The 2,496-nt window shown below is 37.0% G+C and overlaps 1 protein-coding gene across 1 annotated transcript; it reads left to right on the top strand.

Annotated features, from left to right (window-relative positions):
• LOC112195794 (transcription factor BHLH089) lies at nucleotides 1-1,012 on the top strand. The gene is made up of 4 exons (XM_024335992.2): nucleotides 1-50; nucleotides 300-368; nucleotides 466-543; nucleotides 831-1,012. The coding sequence occupies exons 1-4, from the start codon at nucleotides 12-14 to the stop codon at nucleotides 945-947; spliced, it is 303 nt and encodes a 100-aa protein (XP_024191760.2). The 5' UTR covers nucleotides 1-11; the 3' UTR covers nucleotides 948-1,012.
• Nucleotides 1,013-2,496: the final 1,484 nt, after the last annotated feature.

Here is a 2,496-nt window from a genome sequence, read left to right as displayed (position 1 = left end):
TCAGCCAGAGGATGAAAATTCTTCAGGATTTGGTTCCTGGATGTAATAAGGTATTTATGTACGTTACCTCTACTTGGTTTTAGGTCAGTCAAATTACTTAGCACATGTAGGTAGTATTTCCTACAGAATGAAGTATAGGGAATTGAAGATGAATTTGGTATCTTTGGTACTACTTCTGATTACTAGACAACTCTAAAAACATCTCAGTAAATTATCTAGGGCTCTGTATTCTGAGTTTAATTTTGTTTCACTTAGTATGTTTCCTTACATATCCTGGTGTACTTTTTTTTTCTGAGAAGGTTATTGGGAAAGCACTTGTTGTTGATGAGATTATTAATTACATCCAGTCACTGCAGCGCCAAGTCGAGGTATCTATTCCCATCAGGCTTTGTCTATTGCTAACTGGTACATGGTTTTGCTTTAAACTGTTAAACCTGAATCTCTCTGTTAATTTGGATTCTTTAGTTCCTTTCGTTGAACCTTGAAGCAGTCAATTCAAGGGTGAACATGAATCCCGCCATTGAAGTGTTTCCTTCAAAAGATGTAAGTCTACTGCACCTTAATACTTACATAGAGGCCACTGACTTGTGAATTTTGAAACCATTTTCTGTCTGGAAATCTAGATCATCACCATGTTGGTTCGCACTATAATTCTCAAAAATGCTTTCCTTTCTATTAACACCTTCGCATTTACCCATCTCTATATCCTCAAACCTTCTAGTCTTATTTGGTGGACGTGACATGTTGAGTAATCTTGTTACTGTGAATATTTTTACGTTCTATATGCTGTAAAATTTTCTTACCTTAAAGGTGTTTTTCCTGGTGCACAGCAATTTGATGCAGCTGCGTTGTTATTTGGACCACACACACCAAGGGAGTATGTGCAGGGCTCGCAAGCCGAATGGCTGCATATGCAGGTTGGTGGTAGCTTTGAAAGAACAACATAAACTCGGAATATAAACTCTTCAAGTCCCAATTGGTTCGGAATGTGCTTAATTAGTTTTGCATCTGGTGTAATAGAAATCTATTTTCTGAATGTACTAATGTAGTGTGAACCTGGTAGTATATCATATTAGCAGTTACAAGACAGCTGCCAGTGGATTCTCTACTAAGCTCACTCAACAGCGAAAGTAAAGGTTGTTGTTGATGCGAAAGTAAAGGTTGTTGTTGATGCAACTTCTGCTAGCATCTTCATTGTCATCATAAAGTGTGTTCTTCAAGACTTGGTTGGTTTCAACATTTTACTAAATTTTGTTAGAAAACTAGTTCTGTTGATGTAATGACTTTGTTGGATATATGGATGAATGTATTGGATTTTAACATAAATGAATGTGTTTTGGATGTGATGTCATTTTGAATGTCTATCATACCGTTCAATCCAGCTAAAAACTATTGTCCAATAATTGATCATCACAAAATGCCTAACAAAAACTGTTGTATGAGTCGTCTAACTATAATACGATAAGGACTAAAAGAATGAGAAAGTCATTGTCCAGCAAAACAACAAACAACAGTTTTTTGGAGAAATCTATAGTATCAGTAATGGATGGACAATGGGATTTGCAAGTACATATTGTCTGATTAAGCCTTCAGACAACAGCAAGCATATAAGCCCCTGTTGTCTGGCATAGCCTTCAGACAACAGCAAGCATATAAGCCCCTGTTGTGTGGCACAACATTCAGACAACAGTAAGTATATAAGCCGCTGTTGTTTTTCTTGGTGTTCAGACAACAGACAGCATAGTAGTCGCTGTTGTAGTAAACTTTATCAGACGACAGTTTTTTGGTATTGTCTGATCCATGTATCAGACGGCATTGAGATAGACAACAGCAAAGTCTATAATCAGACGACAGTGAAAAACTGTCGTCTGATTGAAAAATTGGTGTAGTGTGGTGAACCTTGCACCTTTTATGGGAGTCTGGTTAGTGTGGTTCAATTACATTTTCGAAAAAAGTATAGTACATTTCTTTTTAAATGTCAATGTTATAATTCTGATCCCAAAAAGATGAAGTTTGACTACCATTTGACGTCGTTGAACGTTAAAAACCAACGGTACTAGCATGATCCTTATGTGCTAGCAAAACAAGCCCATAAGGTGTTTTATCTTGATGACCTGAAATTGGGGCATCCTTGGAAAGTTGTCCAGAAGATTCAATATAGGCACTTGTGGGATGTTCCAGAAAGAGAAGAAGACGAAGATCTTGTAGACTGTGATAATGAACCTGGTGACGAGGATGATGATGCTAATGTATGGGAGGTTCACGTAGAAGATGATGAAACTAGTACATCTTTGCGCAGACATGACGTGGAACCTGAAACTATTATCATCAACAACACAAATAAAGAAAAGAATGCAGTAGATGATGGTGATTTTATTGACGATGATTCTATGGATGATGATCTTATGTTGGAGCGTACTAGAGCTCTTGGTGAAGAAGAATTACTGGGTGATTATAGTGACACAAATAGTGACTAGATTTATGATCCGAGTTATT

Source organism: Rosa chinensis, chromosome 4 (assembly GCF_002994745.2).
Source record: "Rosa chinensis cultivar Old Blush chromosome 4, RchiOBHm-V2, whole genome shotgun sequence".
NCBI classification, from domain to species: domain Eukaryota; kingdom Viridiplantae; phylum Streptophyta; class Magnoliopsida; order Rosales; family Rosaceae; genus Rosa; species Rosa chinensis.
This window is presented reverse-complemented; position numbering and strand designations above follow the sequence as displayed.